The sequence below is a fragment of the Melozone crissalis genome, unplaced genomic scaffold, assembly GCF_028551555.1.
Source record: "Melozone crissalis strain CALT ecotype California unplaced genomic scaffold, PUWL_Pcris_2 ptg000026l_1, whole genome shotgun sequence".
NCBI lineage: Eukaryota > Metazoa > Chordata > Aves > Passeriformes > Passerellidae > Melozone > Melozone crissalis.
This window is the reverse complement of record NW_026535804.1, coordinates 3,776,261-3,802,310: the sequence shown is the minus strand read 5'-3', so window position 1 is coordinate 3,802,310 and position 26,050 is coordinate 3,776,261. Positions and strand designations below refer to the sequence as shown.

Here is a 26,050-nt window from a genome sequence, read left to right as displayed (position 1 = left end):
GAGGCGCTGCGGGAGCGGCACGGACGGCATGCCCGGCATGGACAGCGTGCCCATGGGCAGCGCGGCCGCGCCGCTGCGGGTGCTGCTGGACATGGACGGGGTCCTGGCCGACTTCGAGGGCGCCGTGCTGCGGGAATTCCGCGTCCGCTTCCCGGCGGAGCCGCGCGTGGAGCTGGAGCAGCGCCGCGGCTTCTCGGTGCGGGAGCAGTACCGCAGCCTGCGGGAGGACCTGGCGGTGAGTGCGGGCCAGCGCAGCCTCGCTGCCCGCCGGGCTCTGCAAGGCTCAGCCTGGGACAGAGGTTTTTATAAAATCCCTTAAATTACCTGCAGTTTTTTTGTCTAGATGGGATTCGTTTAAGGAATATTCAAACAATAAGTCGTGTTTGTTTATGTAGTTAATAACCGAATTCGTGCCTACTCACTGTATTTACAGGTTCCTAGTTCCAGGAACTTTTGACCATCAATAGTCATTGATCTGAACTCCAGCAGTTTGGAGCTTGTGGAAATGCTGACTGGATTCATATTCCTGTCTATCAGCCAGTGGCAGGAGCCTGCACTTTTCTGTAGGACAGGAGGGAAATGAAATTGTCATTCTTAGCAGTAAAAAACCAGCGGGCTCAGTACATGATCTTAAAATGAGCAATAAACTTCTAGGGAAAGTGTCCAGCACAGCCTGGGTCAGCATCTGTTCCATTTCCTTACAGAGTCCTCGACTGTCCTGTGGTGACCAGAAGGAAGGGTGAAGTCTGGATTTACAGTATTTGTAATTTTGTCTTGCAGATCTCTCTGTTACTCATTCAGTCATTAGCAAGCATTAAAAATAGCAGCGGTTTGCATGGATGGAGGGTGTTCCACCAGCTTTCTCCTGCTGTTCCTGATCTCTTACCTGCTATGCACTCAGCTTGTCAGGGCATGCAGAGGGAATATGGATACAGGATTTTGTTCTCTACTAACTCAGATAGAACATACATAGTTCTTGTCCTGCTGTGGAGCAATGTGAGGATGTGCAGAGCGCTCAGGGAGCTTTAAGTTATTGTTCTGCTGCAAAGCAAGAGCAAGAACATGAGTAGGTAAAGAAGATGGTTCAGTGAATGGTTTGATGGCAGAATTTCCACACACACATCCCTCTGTAAAGGGCTGGCTGTCCTGGAAGAAGTCACTGATATCAGAGCAGAAATTAAGGCTGCATGAAACACAAAATTAGAAATATTGTGAATCCAGACTTCACCCTTCCTTCTGGTCACCACAGGCCAGTCGAGTTCCTTACAGGACTCTAAGGAAACTGCTGATCCGGGCTGTGCTGAACACTTTCCCTGAGAAGTTCATTGCTCATTTTAATATCCTGTACTGGGCCTGGGAGTTTTTTACTGCTAAGAAATGACAATTCACATTCATTTCACTCCTGTTCCATAGTGAGGTAAAGGCTCCTGCATCAGAGTAAGGGGCAGGAGTGCTGGATCCAGTCAGCATTTCCACATGCTCCAAACTGCCGGAGTTCAGATCAATGACTATTGATGGTCAAAAGCTCCTGGAAGCAGAAACCTGTAAATATAGTCAGTAGACATAAATTAGGCTATTACATAGCATAAACAAACATGATTTTTTGTTTAAATGAGTATTCCTTAAATGAATCCCATGAACAAAAAAAAAAAAAAGAAAGAAAAGGTGCAAGTAATTCAAGGGGCCATGACTTTTTATTTTTTTCTTTTTTGGAAGGTCTACAATCTGATCTATGAGAAAATTGCCCTTTGTTCTATTTCTGGAATCCCCATGCCCTAATTTGGTTCATGCTCATCCTGTTCCTCCCCAGACCTTAGGTGTGGCAATGAAATAACCAGATAACTGGTTTGGATCCTAGCACACCAGCAGTGGCAGAAAGCTCTTATCTTGCTGTTCTAGCCTGACTTCCTAAGGAAATAAGTTTTATGGAGCTGTGCTGTGTGTCTGTCTCCTTCAGTAATCTCCTGGAGCTTTGGGCTGGTTCAGTATCTTTGGCAGGACAATAAAATGATAGTTTTAAAGGGGCTCCTTTGGGGTTTATGTAAATTCCATGCATTAGTTTAAAAACAGAGTCTTTGTTTGTTCTGCTGTGGCTCTACAGAGTGTCTGTGGGACAGGAGAATCCCTGTGGAAAGTCTCTCCTTGGCTCCAGCTGCAGGGAAAGCTTTGGCAGGAGCCAGCAGCCCCCACAGGGCAGGTTGTGGGGCCATGCAGGGAAATGGAGCCTGCAGTTTGTCAGTGCTGAAAGGAGGGGGGCAGCTGGACAGCAGGGGGGCAGCTGGACACCAGGGGATCAGCTGGACACCAAGAGGGGCAGCTGGACACCAGGGGGATCAGCTGGACATGAGGGGATCAGCTGGACACCAGGGGGGCAGCTGGACACCAGGGGATCAGCTGGACATGAGGGGATCAGCTGGACACCAGGGGATCAGCTGGACACCAGGGGGGCAGCTGGACACCAGGAGGGCAGCTGGACACCAGGGGATCAGCTGGACACCAGGGGGGCAGCTGGACACCAGGAGGGCAGCTGGACACCAGGGGATCAGCTGGACACCAGGGGCTCTCTTTGTGGCAGGTGTCAGCTGTGTCTGTCCATGAACTTCCAAGGTGTGGGATATTCTCCTGGCAGGGAGGTGCTGGGATGATGATTTATGCATCACCTCTTCCTGAGTGGTGTTCATGCTTAGCTGGTGCTGAGCAGCTGCCCCTTGAAACTTGAGCCATTACTTTGTTTTTGTTTCTGTTTTGATTGCAAGTTGATCATTAATTCCACACTGTAAATCCATTTTATTTAGAAGGACTTCTGATCCATTTTATTTTGTTGAAGAATTTTTCACTGCACTTGCCTACCTCCCCTCCTGTGTGTGTGGCCATTTTGATTTCTCCCCATGTTTCCTGGCCCCAGGCAGTTTCAAGAAAAAGATTCAATATCCCTACCAGTGGGGAATCTAAAAGGATTCAACATCTCCACCAGTGGAAATCTAAAAATTTCTAGAATGATTTTGAAGTCCTGCAAATGGGAAAGCATAGGGACAGATGTAGTCCCGCCAGTTTTGCATCCAAATTGTCATCTTACTAATGGAAGAAAAGCATTGGTGGCATGAACATGAGGAAAGAAAATGGTTTTACTTTCTTTTTCTAGTCACTTTTTTATGAGAGGAAATGGCTTCTGGTTCCAAGAGTCATCAAATCAAATTTCTTTCTCCAACAAAGCCAGACTTTTTTGTGATGTGGTGGAAACTTGCCAGTTTCTGGTGTCTTGCTGAAGGATAAAAGAGCTTTCAGACATGAGCCCCAAGTCTGTAATTCAATCTCCTTGGAAGAGCTCCAGGGAATTGTTGCTGGGATCAGGGAGGCTTTGCATGGAAACAGAGATCCGGGCAGATCTGATTGCCATGTCTGAACCTAGACAGGCTGCTTCACCTCTTCTGATCTGCGTGTGAAATCAGGCAGTGCTCCCAACTTCCTGGCTGTTGATTTATGAGTATTTGTAGGTGATGATAACTGAGTGAGCTTCAGGATCTGCGAGTCTGGCTTAATGCTCGCTCTTCCTCACCGCTGCTTAATTGAAATGGGTTTTTGTTGATGTTCCCCTGGTGGTGTAGAGCAAGGAGACCTTCAGCTGGAGTCTAAAGAGCTGGATACTTCTAAGCAAATGCTGCAACCTGCCTTTGAAGAATACTAAACATGAATTAAGTTTTCCAAACTGTTCGGTGGCATGGGAATATATGACTTTGATGCTTGTGGAACAATGCTGCTTTGCCACCTCTGAAGTTCACTATGTGACCCCAAGGAAGTTAAGATTTGTGTGTCTCAGGGTAAAGAGATACTGGAAGATTAACCTCTCTGTCTGAAGGTGAAACTTAGGCCTGGAAGGGGCCTCAGCCCTGGTGCTGCTGTGGGTCCTTTGCCATGATGGGTGTGGGATAAGGAATGGGAAAACCCCTCAGCTGTGACCTGCTGTGAAACACTTGTTTAACACAAGCCACTGAATAGTCACCAGGGAGCAATTCTTAAAATTAACTAACCAGAGCTGGATTCAAACCAGTAAATTTTCTAATAATAAAAGGCATGAAAATGTCTTACCAGCAAATTAAGAAGAAAAGGGACAGTCCTACCTGGAAATTGCCCTGGAAGTACTGCTCTTCCTTTCAGAGATTAAAGATACCGCTGTACTCTATCATATTTAATATCTTTTGGACCCATTTTTGGCTACATTAGCCTGGGATAACATTACTCCTCCAGAAATCTCATTTCTTTTCTATTTACACTCACCTAGAAATGATTCTACCTTTCAAGCTAACCTCCTTCACCTCTTGTTTATCATTAAGTTCCTCTCTGGTTGGTGTGGCATCCCACCTGCCTGCGTGGAAGGCAGGTTTACACCGAGAGCAGGTGCAGACACAAAAGGGATAAAGCCCTTTTGATCACAGAGCTCAGCCCAGTGCTGGGCCTGGGAGGGGAGCAGTGTCCCACAGCACCCTCACACCCAGCCCGGATGGGGCTCACGGGGTGCACAGATCACCTCTCACAGAGCCAAAAGTTCTTGGGGAAGCACAGGCATCACCTGTGAACTTCCTGCTGCAGTCTCAGACTCTTTGGAGCAGATTTTCACCAGCCCATGACCTCAGGGGAACAGCTCCATCCAGGCTGGAGCCAAGGCCGCCTGCTCCTTCAACAATATTTGAAGTGGGTGGTTGAAAATCAAAAAGCAACAGACATGGGGCTTTCCCAGCACTCTCATCCTCATCCCTCCCTCTTGCTGAAGGGATCCCCCCTGGTGTGGCTGTGCTGGCCTGGCCATTGGCACGGTCACCTCTGTACCCTGTTTGCTCTGAAGGAGAAGGAGGCTGATGGGCAGTGCCTGCGTCTGCCCACCCAGCCTCAGTGAATTCCTGAGCCCTCAGCTAATCTCAGCCAAATGTGACAGAGGAGGAGAAGCCTCCACTTTGTTCCTTTGGTTTTCACCAGAGCCAGCTGAAAAATACCTGCTGGGAAGGGGTGGGGTGGGAGCTCTGCCTCCCTCAGCCCCCACAGAGACTGCAGGGGGTTGGGGCTGGTTGTGGGAGCAAAGCCAGGCCAGGGGCAGCTCTGCCTCCTCATGAGCCACCAGAAAGTGACTTCTCCTTCTTGTGTGCCCAAGCTGGAGCTCTCCCAGAACCCAAAGGTGAGACATTTTATAATTCAGTGCTGGGGGGAAGCACCAGGGTGTTAGACAGGGGGTGACTGGAGGGTGCTGTGACAGGGCACAGCCACTGCTCATGGTCCTCTGTCTCCTGCAGGCCAAGGTAGCCAGTGTCTATGAGTCACCTGGCTTCTTCCTAAGCTTGGATCCAATTCCTGGAGCCCTGGAAGCTGTGCAGGAGATGTTCCACATGCAGGAGTAAGGACGCTTTGCACCCTGCAGCCCTTTTCCAGAATCTAACACACACTTTCACTAGCCTGCTAACAAAAGCTGTTTCTTTTCAGTACTGAGGTCTTCATTTGCACAAGCCCTCTCCGGAATTACGAGCACTGCGTCGTGGAAAAGGTGGGAGAGAATGGTTTTTATTGAGTTTAATGCTGCTTTTGCAAGGCCTTGCTGTTTCATACTACCCAAGCTGGAGCTACTCCTTTCTGGAGACAGTAGCTGCTCCAGCTGCCAGGCTTCCCTCAGTCCCTGTGTGAGGGATAGGTTCTCACACACACACAGAGCAGTAACTCAGGACAGGGAATCTCCAAGTGCCACATGGTGCCAGCATTGCTGTGGAGCATGTGAGCCCTGGGCTCTTGGAGCTGGGCTGGGACCAGCTGTGTCAGCAGGTGACAACAAAGGAACTGTTGTAGTGTGACCCACAGGGATGGGGTATTCCCAGGGGATTCTACTCTGGAGAACCACCAACCAACAAAACCTACTTCAGTCTAGGTCTGGAGCCTGAGATGTCCCAGAAGAGGTCAGTGCTGTGTGGAGGAGGAGGCTGTAGTGTTGGAATAAATCCTTTTTCTCTGTGGCATGAGAATGGAAGGGGGGACTTTGATCACTGGAATGACTTAGATGGGTACAACCCATGTGCTCTGGGCAAGCAGCCAGTGCTTCTCACAAACTCCCCAGCTGGGCACAGCCAGGGCAGTGCTGAGCGAAGGCTGTCACACAAACAGGTTTAATCAGCACCCTGGGCCGCAGCCAGTCTCCATGTGGGGATTCCTAGACACAGATAAGGTTTACAGGGGGAAGAAATTGCTCTATTAGGGCTGGTCTGACAGGAGTGATGTGCAAACTGAGAGCACAGCAGGATTTTCTCCTGTTCCTTGTCTCTGCAGTATAAGTGGGTAGAGAAACACTTGGGACCCGAGTTTGTGGAGCGGATTATTCTGACCCGAGACAAGACCGTGGTGGCTGCTGACCTGCTGTTTGATGACAAGGACACCATCCAAGGTTTGAACAGCATTTCCATGGCTGGCTGCTGGCTGGGGAGCTGATTCCAGCCGATTCCAGCTTTGCCCCCTTCCCACAGGCGCGGAGCCAAAGCCGAGCTGGGAGCACATCCTGTTCACCTGCTGCCACAACCGGCACCTCCAGCTGCCGGCCCCGCGCCGGCGCCTGCGCTCCTGGGCCGACGACTGGAAGGGCATCCTGGAAAGCAAGCGCAGGCAGTAGTCCAGGGAGGGGATGCTGTGCTCTTCCCACTGCCAGGAAACAACCAGCCCATCCCCTGCCATGCCCAGGAGGCACTGTCACCGCAGGGATCAGCCAGAGAAGAAATGAGCTGCTCCTGTCAGACACAGTGCTCTGGCTTTCTGGAGGACTGCTCTGCACTTTTAATCTCTGTAGTGTTCTGGATGTTTGCTGTTGGAGAAGAGAAACTATAAACTACAAGCGGCTGTGGTTGTATTTTTGTGTGTGTTTAACCTCACTACTGTTTGGTTTGTGCTGTCTGGGGGCAGAGGGCAGAGAAAAAGAGGAAGAAGGCTCTGACACGTGAGCAGACCCAGTGTGGGTGTCTGACAGGAAGCACTGGGCTCAACAGTCAAACCTTTTAAATTTTATCTATTTAGCCACCCTGGTTATTGGGTTTTCTCTTGCCTCATGGCTGATAATGAAAAGAGACAAGGCTGGCTTCGATTTCTTGGCCTGTGTGCTTCCCACACAGAAATGATTACACAGCATTTAAGTTAATGTTTTATTAACAGAAGCTTTTACAAGACAGCTGTTCTCATGAGCTGGACTGCCACGACCCCCCTTCCTTTTTTTTTTAATTACTTCACCTTTCTCACCAGTGGTAATAAAAGACAATCTTTCCACTTCTTCATTTATAGAGTAGCTACAGCCTGCCCTATGTAGTGATTCCGTAGCTGGCTACCTGTGCCACGATTAGAGGACGGCATAACTAGTGCCACAGGGATGGAGAGATTGTGAATTGCCAGGGCAGGGAAACTCCTTTCTCTGCAGGAGGAATGCGTTTCTGTGACATTTCAGTGACTTGAGTTGACACTTAGTGTCACTTGTCAGGGGCACTGAAGGGGAGAGGTGTAGCACAATTAGCCAGGAACTGGAGTGGATATAATTCCACCCAATAACCCGAGCAGAACACCCCTCATTGCTGGGAAGGGTTGTTTGTGCAAGCTGGGTGCTGAGCTGCACTTGGCAAAGCACTTTCCAAAGTGCAGCCATGACCTGCTTTATTTTAAATATTTGCAGGCTTAGCTATGTGCTTGGCCCAGCTGCCGTGTTAGTGCTGTTCCTTCCTGTTTGTTAACCCCAGCACTGGTGGGACCAACTCCCCTCTTTAATGCTTCTCTTGACCTGCTGAGCAGAAAGTCACAACAGCAGGAGGCTCCCCTCTCCACAGCCCTGCTCAGTCTTTGGGCAGAGGAATGCCCACTGCCGTGTGCCTGCTGAGGCTCCTGGCCTCCTCCACCTGCGCAGGGCTGCAGTAGTCCTGCAGGAAGATGGAGGCCAGGTTGCTGAGGCGCGTGTTGGCCGAGAGCGAGAAGCGCAGCATGCACTCCACCACGGGCAGCGCCGTGGTCTGCGTGCGCGACCGCGGCGTCGTCAGGAACATCAGCGTGGTCACGGCCGACACCACGGTCTCCTCGTTGGAGCTGGACAGGCAGTTGATGATGGGCTCCACCCCGTTGGCCTCCAGGATGTATTCTTTGTTTGTTTTATCCAAGCACAGGTTGCAAAGACCACCTGGAACGGCAAGAGGAAAGTGTCTGAGGTGATGCAAATTCACCGCTCATCCTGTTTCTAACATCCAGATCTTCTGTATGTATGGAAAATTCTTAACGATTCCCTAGGCCACGTGTTTTTGATTGTTTCAGACGATGTTCCACCAGCACACTCCTCCTGTGTGTCATTAGAGGGCACTGTTACTGCTGCACATAACTGCGTCCACAGAATGATTCCAGGAATGCCCACTCATCCCTACTGGAAGACACAAGCCAGCAGTTTATTGCAGGTGTTACAGAGAGCCAGAGAATGGAGTTAACAGAGTTAGTAGCCAAGAAGCACAGAATGTTTGAAACTTGAAACTTCGAGATGCAGCCACAAACCTTAAAAATCAAATCCATTTAGTATCATCTCACAGAACCACTCACAGCATCTGGCCCCTTAGCTTATGTTCAGACCATGAAAAATCGTGGTAAGGCAGTTCCTCAAAAGATTTATTAAAATTGTCAAGTAAGCATTCTAGAAGACCAGCTGTCAATAGCAGAATGGACCTGTACAATGTACCTGGCAAAATCTATGTATTAATGACTGCATCTCTACAGGAGAGATTTCAGTAAAAGGTTAATCAGGTAGTGTTTAGGATAAAAAACTAAAATCCTTTCCAGATAGTGTCTTCATTAAGCTCTGTAAGGACATGGAAGACACGCCTGCCTCTGACTTCCCTCCCATTCTGCACTAAACGAGGCTTTATCAGCACAGTGTGAGTTTGTTTTTGGAGCATTTGGGGCGGGTTAGGGACCAAACGGAGCGCGGGGCCGGTGTCCCTGCCCCGGTGACAGCGGAGGGTGCTCGGGCCTGCCCTTACCCATGGCAAACTCCACCAGGGTCTCGTTGTCCTCGCTCAGCATATCCAGGAACAGGTCCAGCACCTGGAGCTGCCGCAGATACTCGTAGTTGCTGGGATCGTAGGCGAAGTTGGCCAGGTTCGCCAGTACCTGCTCCTTGGCCTCTGCAAGGGAAAAGGAAAAGGGTTGGGGATGTGAGGAAATGCTCGACACGGAGAGGGCCAGCGAGCAGCGGCGTTTGTTACCTGTGCTGTCCGTCACCTGGAACTCGGTGACGAGCGCCTGCAGGTACTCCAGCCGACCCAGTTCCATCAGGGAACACCGCACCGGGCTGCCTGTTCCCCCGGGCAGCGTGGGCTCAGGGACCGGGTGTAGCGAGGAACGGAGACGAAGCGGCCACCTCTCCGCGGCCGGAACAGCCTGCCCGCCGCCATTTTGTGGGCGGGACAGGGCGGCGCCATCTCCCCTCAGGAGGCGCGGGAGCGGCCGCCATTTTGTGGGCGGGGGGAAACTCTAGTTTCAGGCGATGAGGTGGTGCCTGCTCCGCGTCTCTGCCTTTTTCTAAATACATGATATATAATTATATGCTTTATATAAAAGTAAATGAGCCTGTGTTGAGATATTTGACTGTCTCATTATATGGCAGTGTTTTGCTGTTAAAACTCTTGGTTTTGCAAAGCAGCTAACCTTTCCCCACTGATTACTTAAATAATTTTCACCTCTGTGTATGTTTTGCTGTTCCATCCCAATGGTGTTGTCCTTGCTGCAGTGCTGCTCCTGGATCAGTTCCAGTTTAAATAACGGGATTGCAATATGTGAAGCTGAGGGAGAAAAGGTAAAAACAGGGCACAATACTTGCGCAGTGAGGGAAATTATCTGGGGGGGAAAAATGAAACAAAGCCAGGGAGTGAATTAAAAGAGCAGCAGGTTATTCTGTTATGAATAAGAAGCTTGACTAGGCCAATATTCAAGCAGCAATCAATTTATTATTTAATGTGGTAAAGTATGAGCAATACAGTGCTGAGTACAGTGGGGGAAGTTTTCCCTCCAACTGCACACCGATAATTGAGGGTTACAGGTATTTACAGGGGTACTCATCAGTTGTTTTTCAGCAGCTTCTATTTCCAATCTTTTACTCATCAGCAATTTTTATTCCAAATTATTACATCACAATTCCATACACTATTGTGATTTTAATTTCTCAGATGTATCTCAAAGGAGTATCCCCAGATGGTGACGATCCAGTTTCTGAAAGAAGAAAGACGAATCCCATCTGGTGGGGTCCAGCTCCCCAGATGTGTGTCCACCTTTTAATTGCAGAGATTCTAAATCTCATAACAGTGATGTCCAGCTTCCCTTTGGTCGAAACCATAAACCCTTGAGGTGATGTTCATCTTCCTTTCTCAAGCTGTTTTTCTCTGCTTCAATAAGGTGTGAGATAAGCATATTTCCTTTATATATATTCCAAAGCTATAGTTTCAAGGATACAAGTAATATTCTAAAATTATACTTCAAAAGGTTATTATTGCAGAGCTTTTTATGGATTAAATGCAAGCAAAAAACAACATCTTTAACACCTTAATTCCAATGCCCCTAAATCAACCAGGGTTAATTGCAAACAAAAGATAGGTTCAAAGGCCTTTTTCCATGCTTTATTTTCCTCAGTTATTATTAGAATTCACAGCTCTCCCATTGTCGGGGTCCACACATTTCACATTCACAAATACACACATCACCTGATTGTACCTGACACGAAACACAGCTTTGCATCTCACAATTCCATCTTGGTTGTACAATGCTTTGGGCACAGAGCAGAGCAATTCCCTTGTCTTGAAGTAACAGCTCAGTGAAACCACCACAGTTTTACGTGCAGCAAGAGGGTTCAATTATGGTGCATGTTGTGTAAATATCCAAGGTAAAGGTTAATAAAGATCATAAACTGTGGGAGTAGACTCTGCAGAAATTTGTACTGCTTTTATTGAAGCAATTACGTGCATGGCTGTTCTTCTGTGGATAAGGCAAGGAACAGGCCGTGAGAATATGTTGTCTTTTGTGTTATCTCAAATACAATTGATTTTCATATCAAGCAAATTAGTCATGGACTGATCCACATGGCACCAGTGACAAGAGTGGTGGGCTGATAACCCCCACAGCTGAGGGCACTGAAATATCTGCCCATGACTACATTAAATAGAAGGATGAGCAAAGAAGCTTTACTGAATGGAGTAATGCTAAATATTTTAACATTGTAATGGTGTGGGAAGACACAGAACATGAAAGGGAAGATACTTATTTCTACCTGGTATAAAAGTTTAAGTCAGGCTAAGTGGTAATAACTTCAGCTCTTAGCATGATTATCACCTGAAGTTGTTATGTATTTATGTGTATGTCTAAATATATACATGTATTTTTATCTGTATATTTGAGTATATCTATCTGAAAATGATCAGCAAAGGTGCTACAAAATGTTTTGCTACTGTAGTAAGAAATCTCTTCTAATGTATGCCTTTGTAAGTGGTAAGTGTTGCTATAGTTTAAAGCCTCATCTGTCATTAAATAGAAGGCGAATGAGTAATGTGGGAAAGCAGGGCAGAGAAAGCAAACACAGGCAGCTAGTCCATACAAACAGAGCACTGCTGGGATTGACTAATAAGGGGAGAGAACTGTGTTTAAAAAGGAAAAATGCGATTACTTCTGTTTGTAAGAACTGCATTTACCCACCCAATATTGGCTGTAGAGTTTAATGGTCTGAGTGCTCCAAGCACTGGCTGTTTGCCAGAGCAGTTCCCAGAGCAGGGGCTGGTCTAGCCAGGGTAGTCACAGCTCCAGGGGCTGTTCTGGTGACTTCCATAGCACACCGAAGCCAGAATTCAGGAAATTTTAATTTCTAGTAGTTGTTTCTTTTCTTATAGCTGCTAGCTGTGTCTGCAAACAGCAAACCAAGCTCTTAAATTAAGTGATTTTGCACTTCGGAGGTGTCTTAGAGCGTGTAAGATTGCTGTAACCTTTATTTGGGGTTTATTGCTATTAAATATAAATCATTAATATTGAACTTTCCCAAGTATTACCCTGGCAGGGAATCTTAGGCTTTTAAGGATCATGATCTTGCAATACTTCAGTGTGAATTTCCCACTGTGAATGTTTCATTTCAGTGAGGAAAGGTGCTTCTTGCCAAAATGCTTATCTTGCAATGGTCTTGCAGAATACCTTCAATGATAAAGGGAGCAGGGGAGGGGCAAGAGGGGACATGGGGAGCAAGGAACATTTCATTCTGGTCAAATTTTGTGGCTCTGCTATTTCTCAGAGATTGGTAACCTGGCTGAGTTATTAGTGTTTGTCCCAAATTAAAGCCAGGGTTGTTTTACTCTCTGAAGGTGTTAAAGAAACTGCTTCAGTGAGGCTGCAGCTGCTTTGTGGAAAGGGGCTGACCTTAAACTAATGAGGGTCCCCAAGACTCCTGAGGACTGAGTGTTGCTGCCCCTGTAGGATCCCTCTGAGGGGGAATATTTATTGTTCTGTAGCATGCTCAGGTTACTCCTGTTATCCTTTGCCAAGCTCCTGCTCAAGGCAGCTTGCAGCTCAGGTTGGAGACACACATGGGAGAGGAGATCCATGGAAAGGAGAGGAGGGGGGCTGTTTTCTCTGTTATGGGAACTAAGACATCCTATTCACCTGTGGAAACACAGCATAAAATGTTACTTCTTGTCTGCTGAGGTTTTGCTTCAAACGTGTGGGTTGTGGATTACTTTTAAAGGGTCTGTGGAAAGTAACCAAAGGGACAACCCTGTTTTCAGGCTTGAGTTCTATTAGAAAGGTTTCAGTCAGCAACTTGAGAAATGTTAAAATAACAGGTTTGTGAACTGGTTGTTTTTCTTCCCAGAAACCTCCCTCTGCACCTGTGAATAAATCCCAGTGACCCCAGTGATAAGTCTGGGAGTATCAAAAAGCACTTCTGAAAAGCACTGTCCTTGCCTTCCATCCTAAATTATCTTGCACAATCAAGAAATGATCAAAACAGGTTTCTTTGCCTTGGTGTAGGAGGAGCTGATCTCTGTGTCAGCTTCATTTGGTGAAGATTTTTTGGTTTTGCCCTGTACATTTCCTTTTTTATGAAGCAACCAAGGCAAAAGCATTACAGGTGGATCAATTGGCTCCATGCAGGAGGTGCCTTCCATTGCTCCTTCACCTAACCTTTGTTTCTTGTGAGAAATTTTGGTGGATTGTAGCTTACACCATATCTTGCCTGTTTTGCCCAGGACATTTGTTGCAGTGGTAGGATCTGGGGCTACATAACCTCATATTTCTGTAAGAAAACAGAAAGGGAATATAGAAAGGTGAAAAGAATTTAAAATTTAGGAATTCCACACAGAGAAAATGACAGCCTGTTCAGCAGCTTAGCTGTTTATTTGCAATAGCTAGAAGAAATTTGGGACTTAATCCCTTTTTATTGCTTTTTTGTGAGAAAGCCCCCTCATTTTCCTAGGAATGTACAGCAGTCTCTTTTGGTAAACTGAGAAGCACCAGTCTCTGTTTACTTCATAGTTATGAACCATGTAAGCATTACATAAGTTAATAAACACATGTGATGAGAGATTAGATATGTATATCTCCCCCTAACCATCTTATTTAAGTATAGGTTTGATCAGGAAATGCAAATCCTCCTGGGTCTGTGATACCAGGGCAGTACAGGAGAAGATCCTGAGCTGTGGGAGCAGGAGCCCTTCTGTGTAAAAGTCACCTGTGAAGCCATCACAGTCTCTGAAGACCTTGGAGTCAGTTCATCCAGAATGGGTTTTTTAAATTGGTTTGTTTGTTTTGTCTGGGGAGCTCTAATGACAGCTGTGGGTTTGTCACTGGGAATGTGATAGGTCAGTTCTCCAGAGAAGCACTGCAGCTGAGTTTGATACAACAGTTCTTAGACAGGCACTGCATTATTGAAAGCTGTTACTTCTTCTGTTTCACTCCCATTTTGTGCTTCCATCTTTTTGATTGTTCTGACGTGTTGGGTTATCCTTATCCACGTGCTTCACGAGCTGTTACCCACATCTGTTGGATCAGAGATGACACAGAATATGAACAGATTGAGCTTCTGCTGCAGCCATTGACAGGGACAAGCCCAAATTCTGGAGATGTGGCAGAGAATGCCACTTACAGTCGAGGCTGTATGGATAGAAAGTCAGCAACACTGGCTTTTCTCTGTATGCTTTCCCCATGGATTTCTTTTTAAGTTCTGCTTGTGCTTATAAGAAATATAAGTTATGTTTGTACAAAGTTCTCTATAATGAGAATGCTGGTGTAATTGGGCTCAAAAGTGTAAGACTAAAGAGCTGAACTGATCTCCACAAAGAGGAACTACAGTTGCTTTGTATTTTGCCCTATAAAAGGATGTATATCCTTTTTCTTAGGTCTAATATCACCCTCCCTGCCCCAAATGGGTTCCAGTTAATGCTGAAATGTGTTTACATGAGCCATGAATTCTCTTTTATGATATATTAAACTGCACTTGAGATATCAGTAGTTATACAACGTAGGCACTCCAAGGCATAGTGGGTTATTTTGGGGGTTTTTTTTGAGGCTCTGGAGTTAAATTTTGAGGCTTTGAAACTGTCCTTGGCATGAAGAACTCCTGTGTCTGCTTCATAGGAGAAAATAGTTGATCTTACTAGAGATTTGTCTGAGTTCTACAACCCATCCAGCTGCTTTTGTATAATATTTAGAGATGTGGTAAATAATAACACACTTCCTGTGGAAATGTTTGACTTGCCACCCCCAACATGGGAAGCAAACAGGAAGCCTGTGCACCAAAATTGCATATTCAGAAGAGGCAACAATATTTCTTTGGGAAGAACTACCCATTAATACGTGTTGTCCAGCACTTCCAACTGGAATGTGCTTGTGAAATTCCAGTGACTTCTTAAAGGTGGTGACTTGACCCAATTGAACTATCCCAGGTTTTGTCTCCTGGTGCTGGGTCCCATGGCTGTTATCCTATGGTTTGCTTTAGGAGAGCTCAGATCTCTTTGTGCTTCATCTCCTTGGCTGGTGCTGGGTTCTGTGCTGGGCCCGTGGTCTGGATCTCTGTCTTGGAGTCTGATAAGGCCCTCTGGAGTGCAAGTGCAAAAGGAGGATGACAGTAGTGGAAATCAGACTGTTTTTTTCTGATCTGCCATCAGTGTTGGGCCATGTGTTGGTTTGTACAGACCACTTCATGGTGTTGCACTTTTCCCCCTGTCTTTATTTTCATATGCTCGTGATGTACTCAACTGCTGGAGGGGATTGACTTACAGCCTTTGGTTCTGTTGACATTTCACTGTATTGATATCTGGAGGGATTGTCCAAATGTACTTTGGAAGCCTCTCTCAATTTGTTTTTTTTTTCCAGAGCACAGAAGCTGAGCCCCATAAATAATGCAGCTGATATCAGGAAGAAGCTGGAGGTGTAGAAGACGTAGTGGAAATCACTGGTTATGTCTACCAGGAGACCTGAAATAGAAATCAAAGCTTGGCCAAAGAGAAGAGGCACTAAAGGCATTCAGTTACATCAATGTTAAACCTGAATCGTTCAGCAAACTGCCATATACAAAAGACAAGAATTCTCTCATGAGTTAAGTTCTCTTCTCTGGATTCTAGTGGTTGTTTAGTTTTTTATTTGTAGTCACAAGTCAGGTGATACTTCTGCAGAAAGTATTTCTCAATACACACAGAAATCAGGAAAGAAAGGAAATTGTAATTTTTCCCCAACCTGCTGCTTAATTTCATTTGCTCAGTAGAGAACCCTTGTGCCACTGCCACTCAGTGGCTTTTGGAATGAGTGACCCTATTACATCCTGGGGCAGAAAATAGAACAACTAGATAGAGAAGTAGCTCAGAAACTTACATAGTAAGGTCTCCAAAATGAACATTTGTCTCTAATCCTGTTTAATGAAGGATAAGGAAATTCACAGCACAGCAAGATTATGACTAACATAAAGTGACCTCAATATAAACCATTTAGAAACATGAGATATAGAGGGAGTCATTTAACACTAATATTAGAGAGGGAAAAGTGATACTTAGGCCAAATACATGATGCCTTCCATCATCATAAGGCTGCTTATCAATGTGGAAATACTGGAATAATGTTTTTTTGCTTGTATTTTTCAGTCAAGATTGGTGATGTTTCTTTCCATGGTGTACTTTTCTATAGCAGATTTTAGGACTGTGAACAGAAATGGAGCTGCTTTTACTGTGCTTTTTTTTTTTTGCCCATCTGCTGCTCCTGTCAGAGATGACCAAGAAGGGACCTTTTTTGCTCTTTGAGAAAAGCGACTGACACGCTAATGGCAGGGAGTACCATGAAATACACTGCATGTTACCACCACATTATTGAACCAGACACAATTTTCCTGCTGAGTAGCCACAATTCATTGTCTGGAGAAGAGAACTAAAGCATGAACTGAGGCTGACATGCTCAGGTTGACATTTGTTATTTGTTGGTCTTTTGAATTGACTGCAGGAGCAGGTGTGTCCTGGACAGGTCACTTAGTGCCATTTGGAGTGAACTGTGAATAATTTATTAGACTGAGAGTCTTAACTAGCTCCTTTCTTGTCTCCAGAGAAAAATTAATATGCTCCAGAACTTGGAAAGAAGACTGAATAGAAGCTTTTACTGTGGGGCTTTTGAATAATGTAGGAGTGGTAATAATTGTGAACACAAATAATTCATTTAATGGGATGTTCACAATTTCTTGAGACTTCATGGATAAAGCAATGCAAACTGGTAAAAAGGTGAAAAAGTTCATAGTTATTCCTGTTGGCTTCTTGCCACTGGAAAAAAGCTGTCATTGCTCCCATATGTATCAGATCACATACCAAGTGAGTAATTTTTTCAGTGTGATCTCGATGCAGCTGTTGAAATTACTTTCCAGCTGTCAAAAGAGGCTGATGATTCTTTTCCAACCGTACCTTTTATACTGCTCCCTTTGCATAACTCACCTACCACCACCAAGGGTCTGGAAACTCCCTAATTCCTCTTCTTGATGCTCCCAAGCACTTGCCACCAGTTTCCAAACCACCACCTTTCCCCCAGCCAGGCTTCATAGCCTCTCTCACCTGTGAGTGGGGCCCCGATGAGGAGGGTGGTGCTCTCTAGGATGGTGAAGAGCCCTAGAGCACTGGAGAACCTGTCCATCTCCACCACATCCATCAGCACCTGGAAGGTGAGCGCCCCGACGCCGCTCATGGCTATGCTGAGGATGACGCAGTAGAGGATGAGCACGCTGAACTCTGCTGAGATGACACAGATGAAGTTGCTGAGCCCGCAGAGGAGCACGGCCAGGCTGAACAGGTAGATGCGTCTTCCCGTGAAGACTCTGTGTCCTGAGAGCAGCCCTGTGAAAGGGCGGATGAAGATGTTGATGAGCCCGATGACGGAGATGAGGAGGGCTGCCTTGCGCTCCTCCACCCCGTTGTGGGTGGCATAAGGCACAAGGAACACATGGGGTAAGGCAAACCCCATCATCATCCAGGTTACTCCAATAGTGTAAATCTGGTAACCTTTGTTTTGACAGAAGATGTCAAAAGCCAGGTACTTCTGCAGCATCTGGAAGCATTTTGTCCTTTTGGTGTGCTGCTGGAGTGTGGGGTGGTGAGGAGATGCTCCATTGGACAGCTGTGCCTCTTCTGCTCTGCTCCCTGGCTCCTCTTCGGGCTTGGCAGACTGTGGAAGTGACCCTGATGCCAGCTGAATGGGTCTCATGATGGCTCCACAAACACAGCCGTTCAGCAGTATTCCTCCAAAGATGAGGAAGGTGTTTCTCCAGCCCATCTCATCCAGCAAGTATTGAGACAGCAGCGGCCACAGCGTGAAGCCGAGGGAGACCCCGGTGGAGGCCACGGCGTTGGCCAGCGTTCGCCACCGTACAAAGTAATAGCCCAGCACAGTCACTCCTGCCTGGAAGCTGAAACATGATCCCAGACCTAAAGATGAGAATAAATGATCTTTCTTTGTTGTCTTAAATGGCGAAAAGAGCCCAAATTCAGGGTGTACCCACAGATGATTTCATCTGCCATTGAAGCATTTTCTGACCTGCCAGGCCACATAGCCCCCAGGGATTGATTAATACTCAGAAACCCCACACCAGGATGAAGAAGGTTGTTATGTGTAAATTAAACTATTTGTGTTCTTGGGTATAGTAAATATACTGATCTAAACTGACGTTTTTCTGGGACATGGTGCAATTCTTAAGTTGCTATGGAATTGTTCATTAAAAGCTTGGATTTTATTCCACATGCAATGAGCAGTGCTGCTTTCCTGATGCTTTCATCAGGGCTCAGGGAGTTGCTTGTTTTTTTCTCAAAGCAGTGACCACTGCTTAACTTGCAAGATCCAGCAGGAATGGTTACAGAGTAAGGAATTAATTTCTCTGTGTTATTAAAAACCAAGAGTTGAATGTCAGTTACATAGGAGAAATATTTGGAAAGGAAGAGTTCCCATCTGTTACTTCTGTTCAAAACCAACAGGTCTTTTGTTAGAAAAAGATGTCTCCATTTTCCCCCAGTTTGGGAGTGGTGAAATACAAGCTCAGGGAACCTGAGAAGGACATTATCGCAACACATTATGTTCCAAGATTGGAAAAACAACAAAACCCCTCCCTTCTTGAAAGACAAAAGGCTGAGAAGCTACTAAAAAGAACAGACATCCTTTTTCTCCATTTTACCCTCTGGAGACCAGTAGCTTTTTCCAGAGAGAAGCACTTCCCAGTGAGCTTGAGTGGGTGAGGTGTGTGCTAAAGGCTGTTGAGTTCTCCTGTTTCACAGATGAGTGGAAAAATGTGACCTCTTAGCTGGGGCTCTCCCACTTCCCATCTCCAGCACAGCAGCTGAGTTTCCCTGCTCTCCAGTACGTACCAGTGATGAGGCCAGCTGTGAGGTACAGCTGGCTGATGGACTTGCAGAAGGAGCTGGACACCATTCCCAGCCCGCTGAGCAGCCCTCCCAGCATCACCACGAACCTGCAGCCAAACCGCTTCACCAGGATGCTGCACAGGGGCCCTGGAAGTAGAGAAGGAAAAGGGAAGCAGTTAGGGATGAAGGAAGTATTTTGTACCTGCTGGATTGCTGCAATTATCAAATGATGTAGTCTAGAGACCCTGAAGGTTTTCCCAGCAGCTTAATGTAGTGGGGGAGACAGGAAGAGAAAATATTTTCTGTGATCCTCCCAAGTGCTTGGCCAGCTTGTTGGCTGAGGTGACAACTGTCATCTGCTGGGATTTTGACCATCAAGTAGGATGTGATGGATTTTCATTAAAACCCTTGGAACTGGACTTCTGGTGAATTCCATGAGATTATGATAAATTACTTGTTTGTTAATGACATTAACATCCTTCATTTTGGGGCAGGGAAAGATTAGATCACATCTGCAGCCTGCCAGTGGGGAAGGTGCTTCTCTCTTCATTCTCTGGGAGAAGAAGATGTGAAGGTAGTTTCTTTTCCTGTTCCCTCGAGAATCCTCAAGGTTTTCCAGGTTTTATTAACATTTTTCCCAATTCTGAACACTTAAGGTTATGGAAGCAAATGCAAAACGACTGTAAGCTGCAGAATTAGGAGTCAGTCTGTGTAGGGAATATAACCTGTGGCATATTTGTGACCTAAATCAACATCTGGTTTGAAATAAAATCCACACAGTCAAGTGAACAGTGGAACATTATTAAAATTAGGAGTGCAGCTGTCTGTATTTTGATCTGCTTGGGAGATTTTCACCTTAGACTTCAGTGGCCTTTGAAAAAGTGTCCAGCAAATGTGACTGGATTATTTTTCCTCCTGCTGAAGACATTAAGGATGGCACTGCTGTTTAACTAGCCCAAGAAGGCATAAATTGAACACTATAAAATAATGAAGTTGACTCTAAAAACCATAAGGGTTTGTTGTGATTAGTTCCTGGTTACTTGTTGTCTGGGTTTCAAATGTTATTTCTCACTTGCCTGGGGCTTTTGTGCTTTCTTTTGCAACAATATCAACAAAAGTGCTGCATTTATATGAGTTAGTGCAGTGTGTTCTGTGTGCATGGATATCTAGGAGCAGGAACCTGTAATGGCCTGAAATTCCCTTTTGGACACAGATGTAGCACCCTAGGTCTCTCAAATTATCTTATAACAGAATAATCACTAATGGCTTTTACCTAGGAACGTAGCACCGATAATGGAATATGTTTGGCTGAATTATGAGCTGTTGTTTGCCCTGTGCCCTTCCCCATTTCCTTCCATAGCTCTCCTGCATGGAACCTTCTCCCAGTACTGACTGCTCTGGGAACAGGCTGCTCTGCCCATTTCCCTTTCTCTTCCAATTTTTGCAACAAATAAATTTTTTTCCCCTTCAGTTCCTCTGAATTAAAAGGAATAAATGTGAAGAAAAGAGAGTGGCACCTTTAAGAGATACTAGTGACGACAGCATGCAATTTTGGGAAAGATTTAAGTGCTGAAATGTAACTGGAGAACTTGAATCAAGTAAAGCCTGGTCCTCTCCAAAGGAGGTCAGAAGTTGCAGCAAAAGCCATATGTGCTTGGTCTGAGAGTGGAGTTTTGATCTCTCTTTTTATTTTGTTTTTTTTTTTTCTTCTGGTTTATGTTACTGCTGCCTCCTGCTCCTGGGGGAAAGAATAAATTCTCCTGTGCTCTAACACCCTGCAATAGGAGACATAACCGGCAAGCAAAATACAATTTTTTGGCTGTGGCCTGACAAATTCTATTGTGAATATCAACACAAAGCTATTCTTTCCTTATCTAATTTATAACTTTTGGATCTATGTATTGGCTGTTGTTGTATTACCTTTTATAGTGGTTCTAGCCTCCTACACAACAATTACTTCATTAAAAACGACAGGATAATTGACATTCTTGTGGATACTGCCAGAGTTGTCCTTCCTGGACATGCTGGGACCAAGCTGCTTCTGAGACCGTTTCCCAGAGCCAGCAGGTCCAGTTGGATCCTCCCCACTAATGACAGAAGGATCACAGGGGCTGGAAAGCAGGATGGGGAATGCCCAACAGCTTCCAAATTCCAAGCCCTGAGGATACTGCTTTATTTCTGCTGACTCTCAGTGGTGATTCCTCCCCTTGCCACTTACCTCAACATCTCTTTCCATCTGCATCTTGATATTCTGGACCCAGCTGTTTCTGCTAAGGTGCAAACTCTCAGTTCCATGCAGGTGGCTGCTAGCCATATCCTGCATGGTACAGACTGAACCTGCCATAGCCTTCACATCAGTGTGACTCAGGGCTCTGGGGTTGTTTTTTTGCTTTATAATGTAGTATCAACTTTCACCAGCATTGGAAGGGAGCAGGAATGAACTCAAGGAGAAGCTTGGAAACATGGGCAACACTGGGAACTTTCCTTCTGTTGCCTGGTAGGGTTTGGGTTGTCTGTTTATCAAATAAGCACAGAATTTGCATGGGTCACGAAGCACAGACCACTCATTGGGAAGTCCTTGAGCTGCTGGGGATTTGGTTTTCTCTCTGCAGAAAAAGAATCCCCACATCCCTGTGTGGAATCTGGGACCACTGCCCTGCGCTGCTCCCATGGTTTTTTGAGGGGAAAACCAGTGATTCCCTCCAGTATCCACAGAGCACAATGCTCCTTCCAGCCCTGCAGCCGTAGGTGCTGCCTGACCCACATTCTGCACCGATCCAGCCCTGCTCACATCCACCCTGATGCCTGCGTAGGTGTGCGCTCCGTGCCACCGCCCAAGGAGCTGCTTTTAAGGCTTTGCCTCAGCTGGCAGCACTGAGGAGCTCAGCTTTTGGCATCTCTTCAGCCACAAAGAACAGAGCTGTCATGTGGCATTTGGAAGGAGATGTGCTCTCGTGGACAAGATGAACCAAGAAAGCACCAGAGCTCCAGCACTATGTGCTGGCTTATTCAAAGAGCTTCTGTGAGAAATAACTATGTTTTTGCTGATGTGGAAAAACTGGGCTGAGAAAGGCATTTGCCTTCTTTGACCAAGGGTCTTGGCTGACTCTGAGAGTGACAAAAGGGAGCGTGGAATCTGTGGACATTTAGCTTTGGACTGTGGGATCCAAGTGTCTTGGAAATGCTGTTTACTGCCAAACAGCCAGTCCCTTCCACCACCCGCCTTAATGGAATGCTGAATTACATCCCCCCACCAACAGCACAAGGGCAGGAGGTGGAAGAGGCCATTCCCTGCCATCACTCACCCCCTCCGTGCAGCACGGCCACCATGATGGACGGGAACCACGATGTCTCGCTCTTGCTGGCCTGGAACTCATGCTGGAGGTTGGTGAAGAAGATCCCGATGCAGGGGGGGAAGCCCAGCGTCAGCCCCTGCAGCACCACTGCAGCCAGCAGGACCATCCATGCCCATCCCTGGTCCTGGGGCCTGGCAGTGCCACGTCCTGCTGCTTCTCCTTGGGACATGATAGCTCCGTTCTCCTCTCAGCCAGTCTGCTGGGGAAGGGAGTGCAGCTACCACGCAACCCTCAGCCCAGTGAACAGGCCTTCAGGGAAGAGCTGATGGTGTTCCTGAGGCTCAGAGCACCGGTGAGTCCCACACCTTTCCCAGCTGACACTCTTGACTTCTTGCTCTGCATTTCTTCCAGCACCTCCCTTCCTTCTCACTACAGGATCCTGGCACCAGATTGTTTAAGAAACCACTGCCTTCTCCTTTTATATTTCACAAGACTGTGACCACAGCCAGGTAGAGGACAGGACCACACCTCCTCTGAGGTATGAATTGGCTTTACCTAGTTCCGCCCTTATTTTCCCTTTCACCCGCTTTCATCATATGGAGTCCCCTTGCTGGCAATTGCTAAGGTCACTCAGTCCCCGTGCCGAGGAGGAAAAACTGCAAATGCCAAGCAAAATAGAAACCTATAAAGGTTCTGTGTCACAGCAGAGCTCAGTGTGAACGTTTCAGGAGAACTACACCTACGTACAAAGTGCTGGTGGTGAAAAAATATTTTAAAGGCCATTAATTAATTAGAATCCAGTAATGGCAGATAGGCTTTTGCTTTACCTCTCTAGACCTAGAGCTGCTTCTGAGAGATCCCAGTTTGGATTTCTCTGAGACTGACAGAAACATATAGCAATAGCATTCTGCATCCTCTCCACATGAATAAACATGCATAAAATAATAATCTCTGGCAGCTGGATGAGCTCAGAAAAAGTGCCCATAAGGTCAATGCACAGCGCAATATTTTCTTAGCACTCAAATAGTGTTTTTTCCCTAAAACAACAGCTGCATTGAGGTTTTGTGTGCAGCTTTAGAGATGAGTAATAGTTTGATTTTGCTCGTTATTTCAAATATGCCATGGTGGCAGAAGGTTAGTTTCATACCTCAGGCTGAGACCCGAATTTGTCAAACGGAGGGCGGTGCCGCGTGGCTGCGGCTCATCCCCTGTGCGCGCCGCCCGGTCAGCTCATGGCCCACGGTCAGACCCTTCGGCTTCAGTGGTGACTACAGCCTTTAATGAAGTCTTTTGCAATATTAACCTAGGCATCATTTCTGTAAACAGGGCTCTTATGCTGCCTGGCTCGCAGCCAGAGAGTGAAAAAAAAAAAAAAAAAAAAAGGCTGGGAGCAGAGGGGGCCCGTGGGAAGGGGCTCTGAGATGCAAATCACGGTGGTGGTGCTCAGCACACTTTAATCCTTTGTCCAATTTAGCTGGGCGCAGATAATGCAACTAATTCAAGTGCTTGTCTCTGTGGTGTGAATTAGCTGGATAACAGCCTAAAACCTCTCCCCGGCAACAGCAAACCTGCAAAAAAAGGCAGAAGCACAGCTCTTCTCTGTTCCCAGCTGCCCTGTCCAACTTTTGAGTTTGTCCAGCAGATTCCTGGCTCCCCTCACATCTCCCTGGGTGCCTGCCTACGGGGGAGGACTCTCCAGTGGGGCTGCAGACCCCATGGCTTTCGTCCACCTTCTGCCCCAGGCTGCAGGACACCTTTCCCCTGGGCAGCCCGACCTGCACAGTCGCTGCAAGGACCCCGGGCATCAGGTGCCACACGACCTCCTCGCTGCCTCCTTTACAAAGGTAAAGGAACGAGATTATTCCAGCTCTGGTTTAGCGCCACACCGAGCAGCAGCAGCGCCGCTCAAACCCGCGGGTTAACCCTTCCAAGGTACCGAGATGGGATGGACGGTGTGAGAGTGGAGGGCTGGTGTGTCTTGTCCTGCTCCTCTGGGCTTGATGCTCTTAGGCAAACTGCTGCTGGTGTTGAGCAGTGAGCGTGACAGGACTGGGACACCTGTGAAACATGGGCAGATTTTCACACGCACGTGATCGTCCCTTCTTAGTAGGGCTGGGAATAGGATTGGAGTTCACAGCAATAGCCACACCTGGGTGCCTGCTGAAAACAGTGTGCTTTTGTTGGGAGCAGGCGAAGAGTGCAAAGGTGCTTCTCTCTACCAGCCTGTGGAGCACCTGAGGACACACGGGTGCCCTGGATGGGACACAGGGAACAACTGCCTGTTTCAGTCTGTCTCTCCAGCCTCTGGCAGTCACTGTCTGCCCCGATAAACTAATCCTCTCCTGTTTGTGTCTGAGCGTTGTTTCTTCTTCCAGTGATCCCTGAGACATCAGCCTCCAAACCTGGGATTTTCCTAGCTGTTGTGGAGCAGCCCTGGTAGCTGTTGTTTATGACAGCAGACCAGGAGTCCTTCTTCTTCTTCAGTGCCTCAGTTTCTCTCAGCTCCGATGGGGGAAAAACAGCTGCTGGCATGAGGGGTCCTGGCTGCTCCCTGCAAGAACAGGGAGTGTTGTGTCCCTTTATGCCAAGAGACACAAGAGCCTGGGGCATTTATGTAGCTCACCTCAAAGGAAGAGGTTTATATTTCACAAATACAGGTTTATGTTATGCAAATAATGGTATTTATAGTCTTCAGTAAGAGCTTGTAGCTGGGGCACCTCTGCAGGGAGATGAGCAGCCCACTTCTTCTCTGGAGTCACTGAGGAGGGAGACCCAGGCACAGGGTCCAGCAGGAAAGTCAGGAGTGTGGCTGGGGGGACAAAGAACTGCTGCCCAAAGCAATGGGGCTTGGAGGGGTGCTCAGAGACTGGACAATGCTTGCAGCTTGAGAGCAGGAATGGGATTGGAGAAGAAGGTTTCTTGCATCATCCTGCCATCAAGCTCAGCCCTGGCATGCACTGGACACATATTTTATGAATGTGTAAAATAAGCTGCATGTACAGAAGCAAGATGTTTACTGTAAACTGAGCAGGGTGGTAAACTGCTTTTTGGGGTCACTCAGTGTCTATTGAGGGTAGGAGAGCCAAGCACTTGTCTTGGTAAATACCTTTATAAGTGACTTTTAAAGTACCTTTTCATCCTGAGACCATGGCTTGCTTTGCCATCCTCTCCCATGTAGCTAATCTTGTATACCAGTTGACTTTTCCAAGGTCATCCAGTGAGGTGACAGCAGAGAATCCAGATTTAGCTCTGATTAAAGCATCAGCCCAAGTGGTGCAAGCTGGCCCAGTGCTGTGGCTTCTCTCTGCTGCATGTCACTTGTCAGCAGTTGCTTGCAGCCCTCAGGGGACAGGCTGGGCACGGTGGTGGTGGCTGCAAGTCCCCTGCTCTCTCCCTGTCCTTACCAGCATGTTACAGCTTGGTAAACCAGCCCTGAGCTCAGGAGCCTCAGCAGCAGCTTTGGGGCTTAAAAACTGGGTTTAGTGGTGGTCTTGGCAGTGCTGGGCTAACGGCTGAACTCAATAATCTTAAAGGTATTTTCCAACCTTTAGTTGGAAATGGTTCTGTGATTCTTTGTGGTTGGATACCAAAGTGCAAACGCCTCCGAGCTTGCAAATCACACTTGAGAAAGACCAGTTGAATTTGTTCCAGAGATCCAGATTAGCAAATCCTCTGGCAGATTAATTCTTGCAGAGGAAGTGTGGGGGTTGTTTGGTTTTGGGTTTTGTTTTTTTGTTTAAAGCAAGGGAAATGAAGGGACATTTCAGCTATGGGATTGCAGAGTGCTTTGTGGCAGGGAGCTGTTCCTGCCCCAGGTTCAGTCACAAATTAAACTCTTGCTCTGATCCGTCCCTGGAATGTAGGCAGACCCAA

The 26,050-nt window shown here is 46.8% G+C and overlaps 3 protein-coding genes across 3 annotated transcripts; 1 reads left to right on the top strand and 2 right to left on the bottom strand.

The window, feature by feature from the left end:
- Positions 1–52: 52 nt before the first annotated feature.
- On the top strand, positions 53–6,723 carry NT5C (5', 3'-nucleotidase, cytosolic). Its single transcript, XM_054278850.1, has 5 exons — positions 53–235; positions 5,283–5,383; positions 5,470–5,530; positions 6,301–6,415; positions 6,495–6,723. Exons 1-5 carry the CDS (start codon positions 53–55, stop codon positions 6,635–6,637), a joined length of 603 nt encoding a protein of 200 aa, XP_054134825.1. The 3' UTR covers positions 6,638–6,723.
- A 525-nt stretch (positions 6,724–7,248) lies between these two features.
- ARMC7 (armadillo repeat containing 7) lies at positions 7,249–9,384 on the bottom strand. Its single transcript, XM_054278865.1, has 3 exons — positions 9,243–9,384; positions 9,018–9,161; positions 7,249–8,173 (listed from the first exon to the last, which is right to left on the bottom strand). The coding sequence occupies exons 1-3, from the start codon at positions 9,307–9,309 to the stop codon at positions 7,836–7,838; spliced, it is 549 nt and encodes a 182-aa protein (XP_054134840.1). The 5' UTR covers positions 9,310–9,384; the 3' UTR covers positions 7,249–7,835.
- A 5,853-nt stretch (positions 9,385–15,237) lies between these two features.
- SLC16A5 (solute carrier family 16 member 5) lies at positions 15,238–22,406 on the bottom strand. Its single transcript, XM_054278976.1, has 4 exons — positions 22,187–22,406; positions 18,885–19,028; positions 17,088–17,954; positions 15,238–15,479 (listed from the first exon to the last, which is right to left on the bottom strand). The coding sequence occupies exons 1-4, from the start codon at positions 22,404–22,406 to the stop codon at positions 15,238–15,240; spliced, it is 1,473 nt and encodes a 490-aa protein (XP_054134951.1).
- Between the last annotated feature and the right edge of the window lie 3,644 nt (positions 22,407–26,050).